General features: G+C 51.3%; 1 protein-coding gene across 1 annotated transcript in view; it reads right to left on the reverse strand.

The window, feature by feature from the left end:
- LOC140356755 (phospholipid phosphatase-related protein type 5-like) overlaps nt 1-23347 on the reverse strand; it is a 46424-nt gene extending 23077 nt beyond the window's left edge. Inside the window, exons 1-3 of the mRNA XM_072441944.1 lie at nt 23109-23347; nt 4563-4692; nt 1411-1661 (exon numbers count right to left, since the gene is read on the reverse strand). Of these exons, the coding sequence (XP_072298045.1) occupies nt 1411-1661; nt 4563-4692; nt 23109-23312 (585 nt within the window). The 5' untranslated portion in view covers nt 23313-23347. The remainder of the gene's footprint in view (nt 1-1410; nt 1662-4562; nt 4693-23108) is intronic.
- Nucleotides 23348-23958: the final 611 nt, after the last annotated feature.

Consider the following 23958-nt stretch of genomic DNA (forward strand, 5'->3'; position numbering starts at 1 on the left):
ACATACACCTGCCAGACAGGACCACACACGACATCACGTACACCTGCCACACAGACCACACCCGACATCACGTACACCTGCCGGACAGACCACACATGACATCACGTACACCTGCCACACAGACCACACCCGACATCACGTACACCTGCCGGACAGACCACACATGACATCACGTACACCTGCCAGACAGACCACACCCGACATCACGTACACCTGCCAGACAGACCACACCCGACATCACGTACACCTGCCACACAGACCACACCCGACATCACATACACCTGCCGGACAGGACCAGGCACGACATCACGTACACCTGCCGGACAGGACCAGGCACGAAATCACGTACACCTGCCGGACAGGACCACACATGACATCACGTACACCTGCCAGACAGGACCACACATGACATCACGTACACCTGCCGGACAGGACCACATATGACATCACATACACCTGCCGGACAGGACCACACATGACATCACGTACACCTGCCGGACAGGACCACACATGACATCACGTACACCTGCCAGACAGGACCACACATGACATCACGTACACCTGCCGGACAGGACCACATATGACATCACGTACACCTGCCGGACAGGACCACACATGACATCACGTACACCTGGCGGACAGGACCACACATGACATCACGTACACCTGCCGGACAGGACCACACATGACATCATGTACACCTGCCGGACAGGACCAGGCACGACATCACGTACACCTGCCGGACAGGACCAGGCACGACATCACGTACACCTGCCGGACAGAGCCACACACGACATCACGTACACCTGCCAGAGAGACCACACCCAACATCACGTACACCTGCCACACAGACCACACCCGACATCACGTACACCTGCCAGACAGGACCACACACGACATCACGTACACCTGCCAGAGAGACCACACCCGACATCACGTACACCTGCCACACAGACCACACATGACATCACGTACACCTGCCAGACAGGACCACACATGACATCACGTACACCTGCCAGACAGGACCACACATGACATCACGTACACCTGCCACACAGACCACACATGACATCACGTACACCTGCCAGAGAGACCACACACAACATCACGTACACCTGCCAGACGACCACACACGACATCACGTACACCTGCCACACAGACCACACCCGACATCACGTACACCTGCCGGACAGACCACACATGACATCATGTACACCTGCCAGACAGACCACACCCGACATCACGTACACCTGCCAGACAGACCACACCCGACATCACGTACACCTGCCACACAGACCACACCCGACATCACGTACACCTGCCACACAGACCACACCCGACATCACATACACCTGCCGGACAGGACCACACCCGACATCACGTATGATGGTCAGACTGAACCTCACTCACGGTCAGGTAGAGCGCCGTGTAGAGGCTCAACGCTGCTTCTTTGCAGGGGAAGGATTTGCGTGCCCTGGTGACATCCGGGGAGGGGCCGGTGCAGGCTTCTGGTTGGCTGATGAACAGAGGCGTGTCCTGGCAGCTCAGAGCCGTGTAGTTTGGCTGACACACCGACAGGAAGTGAGGGGCCAGACTTCCTGTTACCAGCTGACCCGTGTTTACAAAGATGTCGGTGGAGAAGAGGCCGAACGCATACACACCTACGAGCAACAGAAACAAAAGTGAAGCTGTTCAAATAAGGCTAATAGCAAGAGTTTAAATTGCGCAAGACCGGTGCCTGCCTTCCAGTATCGGAAATTGCACAGGGGCACGGGGCCCTCGGTCATGAAGGGCCCATCCCTGACCCATCCCTGACCCATCCCTGACCCATCCCTGACCCATCCCTGACCCATCCCTGACCCATCCCTGACCCATCCCTGACCCATCCCTGACCCATCCCTGACCCATCCCTGACCCATCCCTGACCCATGTATAAACGCACGCATAGGTCCAGTCCTCGTCTTTGTAGGGTCTGTATTCTGCTTTGCCAATTCTTAACTTTTGACACACAGACCCAGAAGAGGCTTGTTTGAAGCAGATTTGAAAAAGAACAGAATAATACTCGCAGTGTAAATAAAGCTGTAAAATCCAAGCTATGAACTAAAGCAGCGGCGGCCATTTTTCTCTCCCTCTGACATTCAGCAAACACTTTGTGAAGCACGATTAAACTGCACATGACAAACTCCAACGTGCTGGCCCCTGGGGGACACGCTTCTGGCCCCTGGGGGACACGCTTCTTTCAGGATTAACAAATAGTCAAAGGCTTAAAGAGTCACTATACACCAAAACCACGGTGTAAACGGGTCTAAAATCGATATCGCAATGCATTTTGCTTTAAAAAAAAAAAAAAAAATACATCCATCCATCCATCCATCTTCTGCCGCTTTATCCGGGGCCGGGTCGCGGGGGCAGCAGTCTGAGCAGGGACTCCCAGACTTCCTACTCCCCAGACACTTCCTCTAACTCCTCCGGGGGGATCCCGAGGCGTTCCCAGGCCAGCCGAGAGACATAGTCTCTCCAGCGTGTCCTGGGTCTTCCCCGGGGCCTCTTCCCGGTGGGACATGCCTGAAACACCTCCCGAGGGAGGCGCCCAGGAGGCATCCGAAACAGATGCCCGAGCCACCTCAGCTGGCTCCTCTTGACGTGGAGGAGCAGCGGCTCTACTCCGAGCTCCCCCCGTGTGGCCGAGCTCCTCACCTTATCTCTAAGGGAGCGCCCAGCCACACGGCGGAGGAAACTCATTTTGACCGCTTGTATCCGCGATCTTGTTCTTTCGGTCACTACCCAAAGCTCATGACCATAGGTGAGGGTAGGAACGTAGACCGACCGGTAAACAGAGAGCTTTGCCTTTCGGCTCAGCTTCCTCTTTACCACAACGGTCCGATGCAGCGACTGCATCACTGCAGCCGCTGCACCGATCCGCCTGTCGATCTCACGCTCCATCCTTCCCTCACTCGTGAACAAGACCCCGAGATATTTGAACTCCTCCACTTGGGGCAAGGACACCCCACCCACCTGGAGAGGGCAAGCCACCTTTTTCCGGTCGAGAACCATGGCCTCGGATTTGGAGGTGCTGATTCTCATCCCAGCCGCTTCACACTCGGCTGCAAACCGTCCCAGTGCATGTTGCAGGTCCGGGTTTGATGGAGCCATCAGGACAAGATCGTCTGCAAACAGCAGAGATGAGATCCTTTGGTCCCCAAACCGGACACCCTCCAACCCCTGACTGCACCTAGAAATTCTGTCCATAAAAATTATGAACAGAACCGGTGACAAAGGGCAGCCCTGGCGGAGTCCAACATGCACTGGGAACAGGTCTGACTTACTGCCGGCAATGCGAACACAGCTCCTGCTCCGGTCATACAGGGACCGGACAGCCCTGAGCAAAGGGCCCCGGACCCCGTACTCCCGGAGCACCCCCCAAAGGACACCCCGAGGGACACGGTCGAAAGCCTTCTCCAGATCCACAAAGCACATGTGGACTGGTTGGGCAAACTCCCATGAGCCCTCGAGCACCCGATGGAGGGTATAGAGCTGGTCCAGTGTTCCACGACCGGGACGAAAACCACTCTGCTCCTCCTGAATCCGAGGTTCGACTATCGGTCGGATTCTCCTCTCCAGTACCTTGGAATAGACCTTACCCGGGAGGCTGAGGAGTGTGATCCCTCTGTAGTTGGAACACACCCTCCGGTCCCCCTTCTTGAACAGAGGGACCACCACCCCGGTCTGCCAGTCCAGAGGCACGGTCCCCGAACGCCACGCGATGTTGCAGAGACGTGTCAACCAAGACAGTCCTACAACATCCAGATACTTTAGGTACTCAGGGCGGATCTCATCCACCCCCGGAGCCCTGCCACCGAGGAGTTTGCGAACAACCTCAGTGACTTCAGCTTGGGTGATGGATCAGCCAGCCTCCGAGTCCCCGGTCTCTACTTCCTCTTCGGAAGACGTGACTGAGGGATTAAGGAGATCCTCAAAGTATTCCTTCCACCGTCCGACGACATCCCCAGTCGAGGTCAGCAGGCCTCCACCCGCACCGTAAACGGTGTTGGTGAGACACTGCTTCCCCCTCCTGAGGCTCCGGACGGTTTGCCAGAATTTCTTTGGTGCTGACCGATAGTCCTCCTCCATGGCCTCCCCGAACTCCTCCCAGGCCCGGGTTTTTGCCTCTGCGACAGCACGAGCCGCGGCTCGCTTGGCCTGCCGATACCCGTCGATGACCTCCGGAGACCTACAAGCCAGAGTGGCCTGATAGGCCTCCTTCTTCAGTCTGACGGCATCCCTTACTTCCGGTGTCCACCACCGGGTTCGGGGGTTGCCGCCACGACAGGCACCGGAGACCTTGTGACCACAACTCCGAGCAGCCGCATCAACAATGGAGGCGGAGAACATGGTCCACTCGGACTCAATGTCCCCAACCTTCCCCAGGACATGGGAAATAAAATACAAAACAGTTTAATTACAATTACAGCATTTGCAAAAATCTATACAGTTATTGTCAAGAAAGCAAAACACTGATATTTGTGGTAAATCTATAAACTGGGAGTATTCGTGTGCGTTACCGATGAAGCGGAATGTCCTGCGCACCATGGGGTTGACGTAGCAGCAGTCGCCCACCATCACCACCTTGTCCTGGTCGTACAGGTGAGCCGAGTTATGCAGCAGGAACATCACCAGCTCCACGCCCGAGATCTGCAACGGGGACAGGGACTAAACCAGAGATCAGGGACTAAACCAGAGATCAGGGACTGAACCAGAGATCAGGGACTGAACCAGAGATCAGGGACTAAACCAGAGATCAGGGACTAAACCAGAGATCAGGGACTAAACCAGAGATCAGAGATCTGCAACGGTTTACAGGGATTAAACCAGAGATCAGGGACTAAACCAGAGATCAGGGACTGAACCAGAGATCAGGGACTGAACCAGAGATCAGGGACTAAACCAGAGATCAGGGACTAAACCAGAGATCAGGGACTAAACCAGAGATCAGAGATCTGCAACGGTTTACAGGGATTAAACCAGAGATCAGGGACTAAACCAGAGATCAGGGACTAAACCAGAGATCAGGGACTAAATCAGAGATCAGGGACTGAACCAGAGATCAGGGACTGAACCAGAGATCAGGGACTGAACCAGAGATCAGGGACTAAACCAGAGATCAGGGACTAAACCAGAGATCAGGGACTAAACCAGAGATCAGAGATCTGCAACGGTTTACAGGGATTAAACCAGAGATCAGGGACTAAACCAGAGATCAGGGACTAAACCAGAGATCAGGGACTGAACCAGAGATCAGGGACTAAACCAGAGATCAGGGACTAAACCAGAGATCAGGGACTAAACCAGAGATCAGAGATCTGCAACGGTTTACAGGGATTAAACCAGAGATCAGGGACTAAACCAGAGATCAGGGACTAAACCAGAGATCAGGGACTGAACCAGAGATCAGGGACTAAACCAGAGATCAGGGACTAAACCAGAGATCAGGGACTAAACCAGAGATCAGGGACTGAACCAGAGATCAGGGACTAAACCAGAGATCAGGGACTGAACCAGAGATCAGGGACTAAACCAGAGATCAGGGACTAAACCAGAGATCAGGGACTGAACCAGAGATCAGGGACTAAACCAGAGATCAGGGACTAAACCAGAGATCAGGGACTAAACCAGAGATCAGGGACTGGATCAGGGACTAAACCAGATATCAGGGACTAAACCAGAGATCAGGGACTGAACCAGAGATCAGGGACTAAACCAGAGATCAGGGACTAAACCAGAGATCAGGGACTAAACCAGAGATCAGGGACTAAACCAGAGATCAGGGACTGAACCAGAGATCAGGGACTAAACCAGAGATCAGGGACTAAACCAGAGATGAGGGACTAAACCAGAGATCAGGGACTGAACCAGAGATCAGGGACTAAACCAGAGATCAGGGACTGAACCAGAGATCAGGGACTGAACCAGAGATCAGGGACTAAACCAGAGATCAGGGACTAAACCAGAGATCAGGGACTGAACCAGAGATCAGGGACTAAACCAGAGATCAGGGACTAAACCAGAGATCAGAGATCTGCAACGGTTTACAGGGACTAAACCAGAGATCAGGGACTGAACCAGAGATCAGGGACTAAACCAGAGATCTGGGACTAAACCAGAGATCAGAGATCTGCAACGGTTTACAGGGACTAAACCAGAGATCAGGGACTAAACCAGAGATCTGCAACAGTTTACAGGGACTAAACCACAGTTGTATTTCAGCCCTTCTGCCTTCAGCACCGAATGATCATCTTTTACGCAGGTCGAGAATCTAAGAAACCTCCTGTAACCCATGTGAGTCTGAGCTCAGTCCCTTTTCTTCAAGATAGTCCAGTTGATGTTGAACTTTGAATTGTTCTTCTATCTGACATTGTTTTTTTCTGCCAGTTTGCTTTGCCCTGTGGCTTTAGTCGTTGTTTTGTGATTGGGCAGCATTTGAGCCTGTGAACTGGGACAATTATTCAAGGTCGGATCAGTTCTCAAGGCTCAGATCTCTGCTTCATCAGTCCATCCTCTGTTCTGGAGCAGAAGAGGCGGAGCTACACAACAGATGAAGTCGTCTGCTCGTGTGGAGACGTGAGGTGGTCAACAGGCTTGACCGCTCCTTGGTGAGCGTTGTGGTTACCCGGGGTTTCCATACACTTTAAGTATGATGCCCTGGATTCGGAATCTGGAGCCATGTATCCATGTCACCAGTGAAGTTTGAACTGTGTTGCTGCTCGTGGCGTCTCAAACTCACTATGGAGACAAAGAGAGAGAGAGAACGCCGCGACACTCGGGTTCTATTTAGATTTTATATGATAAAGACCTAAAGACAGAGAAGGCCTGCTATAGGCTCCTTGTTAAATTGCAAATTGAACAGTGCAACTGCAGCACAAATAGTCTATTATGTCATTCCAAACTGCCTGGTCAGGCTGGTGGGGCCTCACGACCGGCACGCTGTGTGCGTGAGGTGAGCGCCTCCTGCACCTCCTGAGGTCAGCGCCTCCTGCACCTCCTGAGGTCAATCACTCAATCAGGAATTTGTTGTTTCTTGCTCCTCAAGTGCCCTTCGAGTCTGAGATGCCCAACGTAGATTGAACACAAAGTTTCCATCCGGCGTTACGGATTAGAGTTGTTTGCAATCAGGTCTGTAATACTAGTATAGAAGGTGATAGGGGCCCGGGGCCCGGGGCCTGGGCACATCTGGCATTGCTCTGTTGGCTGACATGGGCCTGTCCGGGTGACATGGGCTGGACCATGTTTGCTCCCGATGGCCAGTCCAGGTCTGCCAACCCCGGATATAAGTTCCAGTTCCACATTTTCGCCCTCAGGACGTCATCTTGGCTTTTATTTTGTCAAAGTGAATAAAGCTCTCAGCTCTATGTCACATGACACATGACACATGACACATGACACATGACACATGACACATGTCACATGACACATGACACATGACACATGACACATGACACATGACACATGACACATGACACATGAGACATGACACATGACACATGACACATGTCACATGTCACATGACACATGACACATGACACATGACACATGACACATGACACATGTCACATGACACATGACACATGACACATGACACATGACACATGACACATGACACATGACACATGAGACATGACACATGAGACATGACACATGTCACATGTCACATGACACATGACACATGACACATGTCACATGTCACATGTCACATGTCACATGTCACATGACACATGACACATGACACATGACACATGACACATGTCACATGGCACATGTCACATGACACATGACACATGACACATGTCACATGACACATGACACATGACACATGACACATGTCACATGTCACATGTCACATGACACATGACACATGTCACATGTCACATGTCACATGACACATGACACATGACACATGTCACATGTCACATGTCACATGACACATGATACTTAAGACTTAAGGAAAATAACAATCACAAATGACACAAATACACAAATGAATAAACACGTAAAATGTGGACTGCTAAACATTAGAGAAATTTCCTCCAAATCGCTCTTAGTTAATGAATTAATTAGTGACTATAACATAGATCTTCTAGCTCTAACTGAAACGTGGCTTCAACAAGACGACTACGTCAGACTAAATGAGTCCACCCCACCCACCCATGTTAACCCCACCCACCCATGTTAACCCCACCCACCCATGTTAACCCCACCCACCCATGTTAACTTTCAGACTGCCAGGAGCACAGAGGTGGTGGTGTGGCAGTGATCTCACACTCAAGCCTACTCATGAGCCCTAAAACTAACAATGCATTTCACTCATTTGAAAGCCTTATGCTGTCGATCACATGTCCAAATATGAAAAACCTAAAAGGAGTTTTGTTCATAGTTATCTACCGACCTCCTGGTCCCTACTCAGAGTTTTCTGACTTTATATCAAACTTAGTGTTAGCCTGGGATAAAATAGTTATAGTTGGAGACTTTAATATCCACGTGAACATGAGTGATGACTCTCTCAGTAATGCCTTCAGCGCCTTGTTAGACAGCATTGGTTTCACTCAGAATGTAAATAAACCGACTCACACTCACAAGAACACTCTGGATCTTGTCCTAACGTATGGAACAGAGATTAGTGACCTCATTGTCCTCCCTCAAAACCCTATATTGTCAGATCATTTCCTAATTACCTTTCAGTTTATTCTTAAAGATCATCCAGTCCCACAAAATAAAGTTATAATGAAAAGGACAATATCTGAAAAATCTATCTCAAAATTCAAAGAAATAATAGAGCCAATATTCAGTGACATGTCATGTGATCATGTCATGTGATCATGTCATGTGATCATGTCATGTGATCCTGCTGAGAACAGTTTTAGTCCCAGTTTAAGTGATCAATGTGTCGACTTGACCATGAATTCTCTGAAGTCTGCTCTTGACGTTGTCGCGCCGTTAAAACAGAAGGTCATTAGGCCAAAGCGCGCCTCCCCATGGTACAACCAAGAACTGCGTTCACATAAACAAAGAGTTAGAAAGTTAGAGGGATTATTTTGTCGCTCTCACACAGAAGAATCCCTAAAAGCATGGAAAAGTTGCCTGCTGTCCTATAAGCAGGCTCTGCGTAAGGCCCAAACCAGATATTATTCAAATCTAATAGAAGTCAACAAAAGTAACACTAAATTCCTTTTCAGCACTGTAGCTAGGCTAACAAACTGTCACAGTGCAGTAGAGCCCTCAATCCCAGCTACACTTAGCTCTGATGATTTCCTCCTATTTTTTAACAATAAAATAAAAACAATCAGAGATAAATTAGATGAAATTACCCCCGCTATTAGCCCTGAACTAGCCCAAGCTGTAAATCTAACGTCCCATATAAATCCACCTGTAAACTTAGAAAGGTTCACAGCTGTTGATCAAGCAGAGATAACTTCAGCCATTATGTCCTCTAAAAGCTCAACTTGTGTCCTAGACCCCATTCCAAGCTCATCAAAGACATTCTCCCCCTAATTATAGACCCTATTCTTAATATAATAAATACTTCAGTAGAAAGTGGCTATGTTCCACAGTCCTTCAAACATGCAGTCATTAAACCTCTTCTGAAAAAGCCTAATCTAGATCCCGACCTATTGGTAAACTACAGATCTATTTCAAATCTTCCCTTCGTCTCTAAAATCCTTGAAAAAGTTGTAGTAAAACAGCTTTGTCGCCACCTGCAGGACAATAACTTATTTGAAGTTTTCCAGTCAGGGTTCAGAGCCCACCACAGCACTGAAACTGCACTAGTTAAAGTCACAAATGATTTGTTATTAGCCGCTGACGATGGACTGGTCTCAATCCTGGTTCTGTTGGACCTCAGCGCAGCGTTTGACACCATCGACCACAACATTCTACTGCAGAGGTTAGAATGTGATGTAGGTGTTGGAGGAACAGCCCTCAGCTGGTTTAAATCCTATCTATCTGATAGGTTCCAATTTGTTAATGTAAACCAGAGCTCCTCACCAAGCTCTAAAGTAATTTACGGTGTGCCACAGGGTTCGGTACTCGGTCCAATTCTGTTTACTCTTTATATGCTGCCATTAGGCAACATTATCAGAAAGCATGACATTAACTTCCACTGCTATGCAGACGACACTCAGCTGTATTTATCAATGAAACCTGATCAGAGCGATCAAGTAGACAGACTTAGTGCTTGTGTGAAGGAGATAAAAACCTGGATGACACTAAACTACCTGCTTCTTAACCCTGAAAAAACCGAGGTCATTGTGCTGGTCCTAAACATGTACGAGACGCTCTATCTGAGCAGATAGTCACACTGGACAATGTCAGTGTAGCCTCCAGTTCTACTGTAAGAAACCTCAGAGTCTTATTTGACCAGGAGCTCTCATTTAAAGCTCATATAAATCAAGCTTGTAAAACAGCCTATTTCCATTTGCGCAACATCGCCAAAATCAGAAGAATCCTGCCTAAAAGTGATGCTGAAAAACTTATCCATGCATTTGTAACGACTAGATTAGACTGTAACTCCTGCTTGCAGCGTGTCCTAAAAGCTCCATAAAAAGCTTTCAACTGGTTCAAAATGCAGCAGCAAGATTACTAACAGGAACAAAAAGAAGAGAACACATTACGCCAGTGCTGAAGTCTCTTCACTGGCTCCCCGTCGAGTCTAGAATCAAATTCAAAATTCTACTCTTGACCTACAAAGCCATAAATGACATGGCCCCATCCTACCTCAAAGATGCTATAGAACCATTTCATCCAAACAGAGCTCTTCGCTCTCAGAATGCTGGCCTTCTGGTGGTGCCAAGAGTCTCTAAAAGTACTGTAGGAGGTAGAGCGTTTAGCTACCAAGCCCCTGTGTTATGGAATCAGCTCCCGACCCATGTTAAATATGCCGACACAGTCTCTTCATTTAAGTCCAGGCTTAAAACGTTCCTCTTCGAAATCGCTTATGGTCAGAGTAGTTAGGAACAGAAAGATAAACCCACAGCTTCAGCTACGCTGCCCTAGGAGTAACTATGCTGGGGGAAGTATGACAGCTTGAGCACTATCCTCTTCTTCTTCTGACTACTTATGCTATCAAACAATATTTATTTTTTGATTCCACTTGCAAACTGTTCACCGCCTTCTTTTCTTTCTCTCACTCCTGAGGACCTGTGGACCCAGATGCCCCTCCCCTGGTGAAGTGGTCCCTGCCCTGTGTGGACGGTCTGCCTCAGGAGTGGGTCCAGCTCGCCCCCGACGGTCCCTCATCTGCCTGAGGAGTGGGTCCAGCTCGCCTCCGACGGTCCCTCATCTGCCTGAAGAGTGGGTCCAGCTCGCCTCAGACGGTCTCTCATCTGCCTGAAGAGTGGGTCCAGCTCGACTCAGACGGTCCCTCATCTGCCTGAAGAGTGGGTCCAGCTCGCCTCCGACGGTCCCTCATCTGCCTGAAGAGTGGGTCCAGCTCGCCTCAGACGGTCTCTCATCTGCCTGAAGAGTGGGTCCAGCTCGACTCAGACGGTCCCTCATCTGCCTGAAGAGTGGGTCCAGTTCGCCTCAGTCGGTCCCTCATCTGCCTGAAGAGTGGGTCCAGTTCGCCTCAGTCGGTCCCTCATCTGCCGGAAGAGTGGGTCCAGTTCGCCTCAGTCGGTCCCTCATCTGCCCGAAGAGTGGGTCCAGTTCGCCTCAGTCGGTCCCTCTTCTGCCTGAAGAGTGGGTCCAGCTCGACTCCGACGGTCCCTCTTCTGCCTGAAGAGTGGGTCCAGCTCGACTCCGACGGTCCCTCTTCTGCCTGAAGAGTGGGTCCAGCTCGACTCCGACGGTCCCTCATCTGCCTGAAGAGTGGGTCCAGTTCGCCTCAGTCGGTCCCTCATCTGCCTGAAGAGTGGGTCCAGCTCCAGTCTCCCTCGTGTCCGTCTGTCCGTCTGTGAGAGTCGGATCTCTCCTTCACTGGAACTCCTCCAGGTTTCTACGCTTTTTTCCCAAAGAGGTTTTTTTTGTAGTTTTTCCTGGCCGAGAAGGAGAGTCTAAGGACAGAGGACCCTGGGACATCGTCCCTCGCCACCACAGACATTGTCTGACTTCATCGCCACCACAGACATTGTCTGACTTCATCGCCACCACAGACATTGTTGATTCATTTCTCCCTGTGGCCCTCAGAGGCAACTGTTGTTGTGATTTTGGGCCTTACAAAAATAAATTGATTTGATTTGACATGTCACATGTCACATGTCACATGTCACATGACACATGTCACATGTCACATGTCACATGACACATGTCACATGTCACATGACACATGACACATGTCACATGACACATGTCACATGACACATGTCACATGTCACATGTCACATGACACATGACACATGTCACATGACACATGTCACATGACACATGTCACATGTCACATGACACATGTCACATGTCACATGTCACATGACACATGTCACATGTCACATGACACATGTCACATGACACATGTCACATGACACATGACACATATCACATGACACATGTCACATGACACATGTCACATGTCACATGTCACATGACACATGTCACATGTCACATGTCACATGACACATGACACATGTCACATGACACATGTCACATGACACATGTCACATGACACATGTCACATGTCACATGTCACATGACACATGTCACATGTCACATGACACATGTCACATGACACATGTCACATGTCACATGTCACATGACACATGTCACATGTCACATGACACATGTCACATGACACATGTCACATGTCACATGACACATGTCACATGACACATGTCACATGACACATGTCACATGTCACATGACACATGTCACATGACACATGTCAAATGTCACATGACACATGTCAGGAAAGCGGAAGGAGGAGAGAGTGTGTGACGCAGAGGAAGGAGGAGAGAGTGTGTGACGCAGAGGAAGGAGGAGAGAGTGTGTGACGCAGAGGAAGGAGGAGAGAGTGTGTGACGCAGAGGAAGGAGGAGAGAGTGTGTGACGCAGAGGAAGGAGGAGAGAGTGTGTGACGCAGAGGAAGGAGGAGAGAGTGTGTGACGCAGAGGAAGGAGGAGAGAGTGTGTGACGCAGAGGAAGGAGGAGAGAGTGTGTGACGCAGAGGAAGGAGGAGAGAGTGTGTGACGCAGAGGAAGGAGGAGAGAGTGTGTGACGCAGAGGAAGGAGGAGAGAGTGTGTGACGCAGAGGAAGGAGGAGAGAGGAAGTCCTGGTGTAGTTGTGTTCAGTATATTTAATTCTCAGTTGTATTAAATGGTCGAGTTAAACAGCAGATTTTCTCTCTTTTTATGTTGCACATTTGTTTATGATAAACAATATAAGATAATTAGACTATTAATGAAAGTTTACATTGTGTTTCTATTGCATAATTATGGTTAAACAAAAATAAAAACCTGTTAATCTGTTAATACTAACAATAAAAATAATACTACTTTATACAAGAATTAGATCTTTGTTGAATATAAAAGAACAGCTGTTATAACCAGAGCGTCATCTTCAAATGACAAGAACATTCAAGACTCCTACAGACTCCTGTCACTGTTGTTGTTGTTGTTTTGTGTCCAACATTGTTTTCTTACAAGTCACTTCAATAAAGAAATGAATGAATTAGAATTATTCATATTTTGCACCTTCCGCATCCTTCCCCCACATCCTTCCCCCGCATCCTTCTCTCGCATCCTTCCCCCGCATCCTTCCCCCGCATCCTTCTCTCGCATCCTTCCCCCTCGTCCTTCCCCCGCATCCTTCTCTCGCATCCTTCCCCCGCATCCTTCCCCCTCGTCCTTCCCCCTCGTCCTTCTCTCGCATCCTTCCCCCTCATCCTTCTCTCGCATCCTTCCCCCGCATCCTTCTCTCGCATCCTTCCCCCGCATCCTTCTCTCGCATCCTTCCCCCTCGTCCTTCCCCCGCATCCTTCTCTCGCATCCTTCCCCCGCATCCTTCCCCCTCGTCCTTCCCCCTCGTCCTTCTCTCGCATCCTTCCCCCTCATCCTTCTCTCGCATCCTTCCCCCGCATCCTTCTCTCGCATCCTTCCCCCACATCCTTCCCCCTCGTCCTTCTCTCGCATCCTTCCCCCTCATCCTTCTCTCGCATCCTTCCCCCGCATCCTTCTCTCGCATCCTTCTCCCGCATCCTTCCCCCTCATCCTTCTCCCGCATCCTTCTCTCACATCCTTCCCCCGCATCCTTCTCCCGCATCCTTCTCCCGCATCCTTCCTCCTCATCCTTCCCCCTCATCCTTCTCTCGCATCCTTCCCCCTCATCCTTCTCTCGCATCCTTCCCCCTCATCCTTCCCCCGCATCCTTCTCTCGCATCCTTCCCCCTCATCCTTCTCTCGCATCCTTCTCCCGCATCCTTCTCTCGCATCCTTCCCCCTCATCCTTCCCCCGCATCCTTATCCCGCATCCTTCCTCCTCATCCTTCCCCCGCATCCTTCCACCGCATCCTTCCCCCTCATCCTTCTCTCGCATCCTTCCCCCTCATCCTTCTCTCGCATCCTTCCCCCGCATCCTTCTCTCGCATCCTTCTCCCGCATCCTTCCCCCTCATCCTTCTCCCGCATCCTTCTCTCACATCCTTCCCCCGCATCCTTCTCCCGCATCCTTCTCCCGCATCCTTCCCCCTCATCCTTCTCTCGCATCCTTCCCCCTCATCCTTCTCTCGCATCCTTCCCCCTCATCCTTCCCCCGCATCCTTCTCTCGCATCCTTCCCCCTCATCCTTCTCTCGCATCCTTCTCCCGCATCCTTCTCTCGCATCCTTCCCCCTCATCCTTCCCCCGCATCCTTCTCCCGCATCCTTCCTCCTCATCCTTCCCCCGCATCCTTCCACCGCATCCTTCCCCCTCATCCTTCTCTCGCATCCTTCCCCCTCATCCTTCTCTCGCATCCTTCCCCCTCATCCTTCTCTCGCATCCTTCCCCCTCATCCTTCCCCCGCATCCTTCTCTCGCATCCTTCCCCCTCATCCTTCTCTCGCATCCTTCCCCCTCATCCTTCCCCCGCATCCTTCTCTCGCATCCTTCCCCCTCATCCTTCTCTCGCATCCTTCTCCCGCATCCTTCTCTCGCATCCTTCCCCCTCATCCTTCCCCCGCATCCTTCTCCCGCATCCTTCCTCCTCATCCTTCTCCCTCATCCTTCTCTCGCATCCTTCCCCCTCATCCTTCTCTCGCATCCTTCCCCCTCATCCTTCCCCCGCATCCTTCTCTCGCATCCTTCCCCCTCATCCTTCTCTCGCATCCTTCCCCCTCATCCTTCCCCCGCATCCTTCTCTCGCATCCTTCCCCCTCATCCTTCCCCCGCATCCTTCTCCCGCATCCTTCCTCCTCATCCTTTCACCGCATCCTTCCCCCTCATCCTTCTTTCGCATCCTTCCCCCGCATCCTTCTCTCGCATCCTTCCCCCTCATCCTTCCCCCTCATCCTTCTCTCGCATCCTTCCCCCTCATCCTTCCCCCTCATCCTTCTTTCGCATCCTTCCCCCGCATCCTTCCCCCTCATCCTTCTCTCGCATCCTTCCCCCTCATCCTTTCCCCGCATCCTTCTCCCGCATCCTTCCTCCTCATCCTTCCCCCGCATCCTTCCACCGCATCCTTCCCCCTCATCCTTCTCTCGCATCCTTCCCCCTCATCCTTCTCTCGCATCCTTCCCCCTCATCCTTCCCCCGCATCCTTCTCTCGCATCCTTCCCCCTCATCCTTCTCTCGCATCCTTCCCCCTCATCCTTCCCCCGCATCCTTCTCTCGCATCCTTCCCCCTCATCCTTCTCTCGCATCCTTCTCCCGCATCCTTCTCTCGCATCCTTCCCCCTCATCCTTCCCCTGCATCCTTCTCCCGCATCCTTCCTCCTCATCCTTCCCCCGCATCCTTCCACCGCATCCTTCCCCCTCATCCTTCTCTCGCATCCTTCCCCCTCATCCTTCCCCCGCATCTTTCTACCGCATCCTTCCCCCTCATCCTTCTCTCGCATCCTTCCCCCTCATCCTTCCCCCGCATCCTTCTCTCGCATTCTTCCCCCTCATCCTTCTCTCGCATCCTTCTCCCGCATCCTTCTCTCGCATCCTTCCCCCTCATCCTTCTCTCGCATCCTTCTCCCGCATCCTTCTCTCGCATCCTTCCCCCTCATCCTTCTCCCGCAGCCTTCCTCCTCATCCTTCCCCCGCATCCTTCCACCGCATCCTTCCCCCTCATCCTTCTCTCGCATCCTTCCCCCTCATCCTTCCCCCGCATCCTTCTCTCGCATCCTTCCCCCTCATCCTTCTCTCGCATCCTTCCCCCTCATCCTTCCCCCTCATCCTTCCCCCTCATCCTTCCCCCTCATCCTTCCCCCGCATCCTTCCCCCTCATCCTTCCCCCTCACCCTTCTCTCGCATCCTTCCCCCTCATCCTTCTCTCGCATCCTTCCCCCTCATCCTTCCCCCGCATCCTTCTCTCGCATCCTTCCCCCTAATCCTTCTCTCGCATCCTTCTCCCGCATCCTTCTCTCGCATCCTTCCCCCTCATCCTTCCCCCGCATCCTTCTCCCGCATCCTTCCTCCTCATCCTTCCCCCGCATCCTTCCACCGCATCCTTCCCCCTCATCCTTCTCTCGCATCCTTCCCCCTCATCCTTCCCTCGCATCCTTCCCCCTCATCCTTCTCTCGCATCCTTCCCCCTCATCCTTCCCCCGCATCCTTCTCTCGCATCCTTCCCCCTCATCCTTCTCTCGCATCCTTCTCCCGCATCCTTCTCTCGCATCCTTCCCCCTCATCCTTCCCCCGCATCCTTCTCCCGCATCCTTCCTCCTCATCCTTCCCCCGCATCCTTCCACCGCATCCTTCCCCCTCATCCTTCTCTCGCATCCTTCCCCCTCATCCTTCCCCCGCATCCTTCTCTCGCATCCTTCCCCCTCATCCTTCTCTCGCATCCTTCCCCCTCATCCTTCCCCCGCATCCTTCTCTCGCATCCTTCCCCCTCATCCTTCTCTCGCATCCTTCTCCCGCATCCTTCTCTCGCATCCTTCCCCCTCATCCTTCCCCTGCATCCTTCTCCCGCATCCTTCCTCCTCATCCTTCCACCGCATCCTTCCCCCTCATCCTTCTCTCGCATCCTTCTCCCTCATCCTTCTCTCGCATCCTTCCCCCTCATCCTTCCCCCTCATCCTTCTCTCGCATCCTTCCCCCTCATCCTTCCCCCTCATCCTTCCCCCGCATCCTTTTCCCGCATTCTTCCTCCTCATCCTTCCCCCGCATCCTTCCCCCTCATCCTTCTCTCGCATCCTTCCCCCTCATCCTTCTCTCGCATCCTTCTCCCGCATCCTTCTCTCGCATCCTTCCCCCTCATCCTTCCCCCTCATCCTTCTCTCGCATCCTTCCCCCTCATCCTTCCCCCTCATCCTTCTCCCGCATCTTTCCTCCTCATCCTTCCCCCTCATCCTTCTCTCGCATCCTTCCCCCTCATCCTTCTCTCGCATCCTTCCCCCTCATCCTTCTCTCGCATCCTTCCCCCTTATCCTTCTCTCGCTTCCTTCCCCCTCATCCTTCCCCTCATCCTTCTCTCGCATCCTTCTCCCGCATCCTTCTCTCGCATCCTTCCCCCTCATCCTTCCCCCTCATCCTTCTCTCGCATCCTTCCCCCTCATCCTTCCCCCGCATCCTCCCCCCTCATCCTTCCCCCTCATCCTTCTCTCGCATCCTTCCCCCTCATCCTTCTCTCGCATCCTTCCCCCTCATCCTTCCCCCGCATCTTTCTCTCGCATCCTTCCCCCTCATCCTTCTCTCGCATCCTTCTCCCGCATCCTTCTCTCGCATCCTTCCCCCTCATCCTTCCCCCGCATCCTTCTCCCGCATCCTTCCCCCTCATCCTTCTCTCGCATCCTTCCCCCTCATCCTTCTCTCGCATCCTTCCCCCTCATCCTTCCCCCGCATCCTTCTCTCGCATCCTTCCCCCTCATCCTTCTCTCGCATCCTTCCCCCTCATCCTTCCCCCGCATCCTTCTCTCGCATCCTTCCCCCTCATCCTTCTCTCGCATCCTTCTCCCGCATCCTTCTCTCGCATCCTTCCCCCTCATCCTTCCCCCGCATCCTTCTCCCGCATCCTTCCTCCTCATCCTTCCCCCTCATCCTTCTCTCGCATCCTTCCCCCTCATCCTTCCCCCTCATCCTTCCCCCTCATCCTTCCCCCGCATCCTTCCCCCTCATCCTTCCCCCTCATCCTTCTCTCGCATCCTTCCCCCTCATCCTTCTCTCGCATCCTTCCCCCTCATCCTTCCCCCGCATCCTTCTCTCGCATCCTTCCCCCTCATCCTTCTCTCGCATCCTTCTCCCGCATCCTTCTCTCGCATCCTTCCCCCTCATCCTTCCCCCGCATCCTTCTCCCGCATCCTTCCTCCTCATCCTTCCCCCGCATCCTTCCACCGCATCCTTCCCCCTCATCCTTCTCTCGCATCCTTCCCCCTCATCCTTCTCTCGCATCCTTCCCCCTCATCCTTCCCCCGCATCCTTCTCTCGCATCCTTCCCCCTCATCCTTCTCTCGCATCCTTCCCCCTCATCCTTCCCCCGCATCCTTCTCTCGCATCCTTCCCCCTCATCCTTCTCTCGCATCCTTCTCCCGCATCCTTCTCTCGCATCCTTCCCCCTCATCCTTCCCCCGCATCCTTCTCCCGCATCCTTCCTCCTCATCCTTCCCCCGCATCCTTCCACCGCATCCTTCCCCCTCATCCTTCTCTCGCATCCTTCCCCCTCATCCTTCCCCCGCATCCTTCTCTCGCATCCTTCCCCCTCATTCTTCTCTCGCATCCTTCCCCCGCATCCTTCTCTCGCATCCTTCCCCCTCATCCTTCTCTCGCATCCTTCTCCCGCATCCTTCTCTCGCATCCTTCCCCCTCATCCTTCCCCCGCATCCTTCTCCCGCATCCTTCCTCCTCATCCTTCCCCCTCATCCTTCTCTCGCATCCTTCCCCCTCATCCTTCCCCCTCATCCTTCCCCCTCATCCTTCCCCCGCATCCTTCCCCCTCATCCTTCCCCCTCATCCTTCTCTCGCATCCTTCCCCCTCATCCTTCTCTCGCATCCTTCCCCCTCATCCTTCCCCCGCATCCTTCTCTCGCATCCTTCCCCCTCATCCTTCTCTCGCATCCTTCTCCCGCATCCTTCTCTCGCATCCTTCCCCCGCATCCTTTTCCCGCATCCTTCCTCCTCATCCTTCCCCCGCATCCTTCTACCGCATCCTTCCCCCTCATCCTTCTCCCGCATCCTTTTCCCGCATCCTTCCTCCTCATCCTTCCCCCTCATCCTTCTCCCGCATCTTTCCCCCTCATCCTTCTCTCGCATCCTTCCCCCTCATCCTTCTCTCGCATCCTTCCCCCTCATCCTTCCCCCGCATCCTTCTCTCGCATCCTTCCCCCTCATCCTTCTCTCGCATCCTTCTCCCGCATCCTTCTCTCGCATCCTTCCCCCTCATCCTTCCCCCTCATCCTTCCCCCGCATCCTTCCTCCTCATCCTTCCACCGCATCCTTCCCCCTCATCCTTCTCTCGCATCCTTCTCCCTCATCCTTCTCTCGCATCCTTCCCCCTCATCCTTCCCCCTCATCCTTCTCTCGCATCCTTCCCCCTCATCCTTCCCCCTCATCCTTCCCCCGCATCCTTTTCCCGCATTCTTCCTCCTCATCCTTCCCCCGCATCCTTCCCCCTCATCCTTCTCTCGCATCCTTCCCCCGCATCCTTCTCTCGCATCCTTCCCCCTCATCCTTCTCTCGCATCCTTCTCCCGCATCCTTCTCTCGCATCCTTCCCCCTCATCCTTCCCCCTCATCCTTCTCTCGCATCCTTCCCCCTCATCCTTCTCTCGCATCCTTCTCCCGCATCCTTCTCTCGCATCCTTCCTCCTCATCCTTCCCCCGCATCCTTCTACCGCATCCTTCCCCCTCATCCTTCTCTCGCATCCTTCCCCCTCATCCTTCCCCCTCATCCTTCTCTCGCATCCTTCCCCCTCATCCTTCCCCCGCATCCTTCCCCCGCATCCTTCTACCGCATCCTTCCCCCTCATCCTTCTCTCGCATCCTTCCCCCTCATCCTTCCCCCTCATCCTTCTCTCGCATCCTTCCCCCGCATCCTTCCACCGCATCCTTCTCTCGCATCCTTCCCCCTCATCCTTCTCTCGCATCCTTCTCCCGCATCCTTCTCTCGCATCCTTCCCCCTCATCCTTCCCCCTCATCCTTCTCTCGCATCCTTCCCCCTCATCCTTCCCCCTCATCCTTCTCTCGCATCCTTCCCCCTCATCCTTCTCTCGCATCCTTCCCCCTCATCCTTCCCCCGCATCCTTCTCTCGCATCCTTCCCCCTCATCCTTTTCTCGCATCCTTCTCCCGCATCCTTCTCTTGCATCCTTCCTCCTCATCCTTCCCCCGCATCCTTCTCCAGCATCCTTCCTCCTCATCCTTCCCCCGCATCCTTCCACCGCATCCTTCCCCCTCATCCTTCTCTCGCATCCTTCCCCCTCATCCTTCTCTCGCATCCTTCCCCCTCATCCTTCTCTCGCATCCTTCCCCCTCATCCTTCCCCCGCATCCTTCTCTCGCATCCTTCCCCCTCATCCTTTTCTCGCATCCTTCTCCCGCATCCTTCTCTTGCATCCTTCCTCCTCATCCTTCCCCCGCATCCTTCTCCAGCATCCTTCCTCCTCATCCTTCCCCCGCATCCTTCCACCGCATCCTTCCCCCTCATCCTTCTCTCGCATCCTTCTCCCGCATCCTTCTCTCGCATCCTTCTCTCGCATCCTTCCCCCTCATCCTTCTCTCGCATCCTTCCCCCTCATCCTTCCCCCGCATCCTTCTCTCGCATCCTTCCCCCTCATCCTTTTCTCGCATCCTTCTCTCGCATCCTTCCTCCTCATCCTTCCCCCGCATCCTTCTCCAGCATCCTTCCTCCTCATCCTTCCCCCGCATCCTTCCACCGCATCCTTTCCCCTCATCCTTCTCTCGCATCCTTCCCCCTCATCCTTCTCTCGCATCCTTCCCCCTCATCCTTCCCCCGCATCCTTCTCTCGCATCCTTCCCCCTCATCCTTCTCTCGCATCCTTCTCCCGCATCCTTCCCCCTCATCCTTCCCCCTCATCCTTCCCCCGCATCCTTCCCCCGCATCCTTCTCTCCCATCCTTCTCTCGCATCCTTCTCTCGCATCCTTCGCCCGCATCACATTATTACAATTTCTAATTACAAATGAGAAATTGCCTGACTATAAATAAGGAATGGGAAAACATTTGTAAGAAACCAAATGATTTAGGAGAATTATCATTGAAATCAGAATAAGGTTTATTATTAGGTCCTGATGATTCGATGCAACACAAACAACAAAACAACAATGAATAGCTCCAGATACATAAAAAATAAGTAAGAATAAAGTTAAAGTAAAGTTAAAAATAGGCTTTATATGTACATACATATGTACATACATTTACAGTTGTACAGATACATATGTAGTACAATAAGAAGTGACAGTGAGTGACAGGTGCTCAGGCCGTGTTCATGAGTCCAACATCAGAGCCAACGTCAGGTTCTCGTCACAAGAACAAAAACATGAAATACTAAAAAGATGATTTCAAAAGTGTATAAAGCCCTGTAGGTTGAGTCCGATGACAATGATTTGGATATTAAGGACAAATGGAACACTGGAGGAATCTCAATAACCTTTTAGTTATTATTTTATAGTTGTTTATTATGAATAATTCGAAAGTCACTGAATTGGGGGAACGGGGAAAAGTGGGGATTAGAATCTGGAGAGATGACTCCAAATGTCACCAATACAACCCACTTTTAATCTATACTGGAAAATACAGAATCAGACACAGGTAGAATAGATCTGATCTTCTCTTTACATCACTGTAGATCTAAACTTAGATCTAAACTTAGATCTAAACTTCGAACAGGAACAAAAAACATACTTTGGACATTTAATGCTCGACTCAATGACCCACAGTCTGTATAAATGATGTCAAAGGACAATCGATTTTCCGATTTTTAATCGATTCGCATATTAATGACCGATTATCGATTCGTACGTCCAAAGATCGTTTTTTTTTTTTTTTTTTTTAAATAAAAATTCTTTTCTACATCCCCCTCAGTGAACTTCAATCTACCTTCAAGATAATTCAGGATCCAATCGAAATCGGATCGAATCTGAGAAATCGAAAAAAAAAACGAATTTGAAACGTAAAAATCGGAATCAAATCGATTCTTGAAATTTGAAACGAAACCCAGCTCTGTTCTCAAATCACTCCAACGATCAAGGACCAAAGGACATTCAGACCAAAGACATTCAGACCAAAGGACATTCAGACCAAAGACATTCAGACCAAAGACATTCAGACCAAAGGACATTCAGACCAAAGGACATTCAGACAAAAGGACATTCAGACCAAAGGACATTCAGACAAAAGGACATTCAGACCAAAGACATTCAGACCAAAGGACATTCAGACAAAAGGACATTCAGACCAAAGACATTCAGACCAAAGGACATTCAGACAAAAGGACATTCAGACAAAAGGACATTCAGACCAAAGACATTCAGACAAAAGGACATTCAGACAAAAGGACATTCAGACCAAAGACATTCAGACAAAAAGACATTCAGACCAAAGGACATTCAGACAAAAGGACATTCAGACCAAAGACATTCAGACCAAAGGACATTCAGACAAAAGGACATTCAGACAAAAGGACATTCAGACCAAAGACATTCAGACAAAAAGACATTCAGACCAAAGGACATTCAGACAAAAGGACATTCAGACAAAAAGACATTCAGACAAAAAGACATTCAGAAATGTGGGGAATAAAAGGGGGAAAAGAAAGTAAAGATACATTTGAAATTAAACAGTATAATAAATATATCAAAATATCAAAAGCTAATTTGAATCTTTATGATTTCTTTTCTTTAGTTCTTATACAATTTCAGTCAGAAAAAATACTGACAAAAACTATGAGGAATATATTTAATTCAACAAAATGAACACGACCAAAGTGAAACGTTATAAAGCTCTCGCAATTATGATTATAATGGATCTTTGACAATCCTGGAAGTCCATGAACTCACCAGCACCACGGGCAGACCCCCCACCACCGAGTAGAGGATGACCGGCTGCACGCGGCTGCCCTGCTCGGGTCCGGGGTCGGGCTTGCTCAGGGCCGGGTCTCTGCACGTGAAGCCCTGCAGCGCCGGTCTGAACGTGTCCGTGAACTCACAATAATACACCAGCATGAGCGTGGCCACCAGAATCACCACCTGGAAGTACAACATCCTCCAAAACCAAGTCTGAACATGCACCGAAAATAAAGAGAGAACCAAAATCCAGGGCTGGTTGCGTTGGTCAGTGCTTTTGCGCGGCGAGTGCAGCGCCGAGTGCTAAGGCTGGTTCACGTGTGGCTGAACAATCTCCAAAGGGCCACTCAGCATCTCACTTGTGTGGGGAAAAGAGCAGGACAGTTTATATTTAGGCGCGGGCTGTCAGCACACATCAGTGCACAAATCTTCAACTTCTACCAGATCCAGGATTAAAGCGGCCATTATGTAACAGCAGGACTTCAGGGAGAGTTCTCAAGAGAAAGGTCGTGCTCTTCAGTAAATGTACCAGGCTGCGCTCGCACTCGCCCTGCTTTGGTCCTGATTTAGACGGTTGGGTCCTGTTTGGTTCTGTTCTTATCCTAGTTTAGACAGTTTGGTTCTGTTCTTATCCTAGTTTAGACAGTTCGGTTCTGTTCTTATCCTAGTTTAGACAGTTCGGTTCTGTTCTTATCCTAGTTTAGACAGTTTGGTTCTGTTCTTATCCTAGTTTAGACAGTTTGGTTCTGTTCTTATCCTAGTTTAGACAGTTTGGTTCTGTTCTTATCCTAGTTTAGACAGTTCGGTTCTGTTCTTATCCTAGTTTAGACAGTTCGGTTCTGTT

This window comes from Eucyclogobius newberryi, unplaced genomic scaffold, assembly GCF_026437365.1.
Source record: "Eucyclogobius newberryi isolate DKJ021-1_F unplaced genomic scaffold, fEucNew1.0.hap1 SCAF_12, whole genome shotgun sequence".
In the NCBI taxonomy this organism is placed as follows: Eukaryota; Metazoa; Chordata; class Actinopteri; order Gobiiformes; family Gobiidae; genus Eucyclogobius; species Eucyclogobius newberryi.